The sequence below is a fragment of the Echinococcus granulosus genome (assembly GCF_000524195.1).
Source record: "Echinococcus granulosus chromosome Unknown EG_S00593, whole genome shotgun sequence".
NCBI classification, from domain to species: Eukaryota; Metazoa; Platyhelminthes; class Cestoda; order Cyclophyllidea; family Taeniidae; genus Echinococcus; species Echinococcus granulosus.
In genome coordinates this window covers 1-1241 of record NW_020170972.1, presented here as the reverse complement: position 1 = coordinate 1241, position 1241 = coordinate 1, and the positions used below count along the sequence as shown (strand labels likewise).

Sequence of the window (1241 nt, the reverse complement as noted above, 5' to 3'; positions counted from 1 at the left end):
GGTGTTGTCTAAATACCGTGCTAGTAGAGAGCGTTGCAAGCCGTAGGCACTCGCTCCGTTTCATCCCATTCCAGATAATCCCCTCTCCCAACCTCCTCTCCACTCACCGTTGGATTACTGATGAATAAAAGAAAGAGTGGAAGGGGCTGCAGCTGCTTGAGAATGGCGTGGATTGCCATAATGGTCCAAAGTGGAGAGGAAATGGAACAGCTGCTTCTGCTGATGCTTCATCAGCACTCTGACATAAACAGTGGAGGCGGATGCTACCGACCGCTGAATGCTGCTACTTGCAGCATGAGTAACCACCTTGCTCAACGCATTAAGCATGTTGGCACGATATGTAAGCGCCTCCATTAATCCGTGCTCCCTTCACAAGCCGTTGCAGCCCTATCGATATCGACTTTGCCCTCCGACTCCACGCAATACAACGTGTCATCTGCGTGCACTTCCAGCCAAACCTCCAGGTGCCCTCGCTTTGGTGCCTTCTCTCCGTGGATCAGATTCTCATTGAACGCAGCAATGACAGGAACACTGGTCACCTAGACAGACGAATCCGGTGGTGGAAGCGACATCATGGTGCCCCTCTTCACTGGCAACATGGCTGCCCAGTGCACCAGCAGTTTTCAATCGCACACTGATTGAAGGAAAGAAAGGAAGAAGAGAAGAGATGGGATGATGGTGAAGGCGAACGTGAATGAGCATATGCATGCGAACGCGATCCTCCTCTCGGAGCAGTGGAAAGTGTTTTCAGCACTTTGTGGAAGTATAGGCAATCGAAGTGGCGATGGCAAAGACGCCTTATCTCCTACGTAATCCGCACAGGCGTGTCAAGTGTTCTTATAACTACCACCTAGATGCATGCAAATCTACTCCTCTATTCATTCCATGACAATTCTTTGCGATGCAGTGGACTCAATCCTGCAATCCTTGCATGCCGAGTGGTGCGTTGCAATCAGTCAGAGCAATTCCAGCTTCACACTCAACCTAATGACCCGCGAATCTTTCGTCGTGAACAAATGCAGCAAAAGTAGTCGTCTTCCTCAGACCGTGCATATCCTGCCCACTCCTCACCCACCTCCTCAATTCTATCCTTTTCACACAGCGCTACATGTGTGAGCAGGTATCACAAAGTGACGCCGATTACATGTCACTCAACTGACATGTCACTTATAACTCAATTATCAAGGCGTTACATTAAGGAGAAAGACAGCCTTACCAACCTTGCATGTCGTGGCGTTGGC

The 1241-nt window shown here is 49.7% G+C and overlaps 1 protein-coding gene across 1 annotated transcript; it reads left to right on the top strand. All coding sequences in view use genetic code 11, as the record gives it.

Annotated features, from left to right (window-relative positions):
- Positions 1 to 162: 162 nt before the first annotated feature.
- Positions 163 to 642, top strand: EGR_11237 (hypothetical protein; the record flags this gene model as incomplete). The annotated part of the gene is made up of 3 exons (XM_024500484.1): positions 163 to 327; positions 377 to 478; positions 544 to 642. 3 exons carry the CDS (start codon positions 163 to 165, stop codon positions 640 to 642), a joined length of 366 nt encoding a protein of 121 aa, XP_024345102.1.
- Between the last annotated feature and the right edge of the window lie 599 nt (positions 643 to 1241).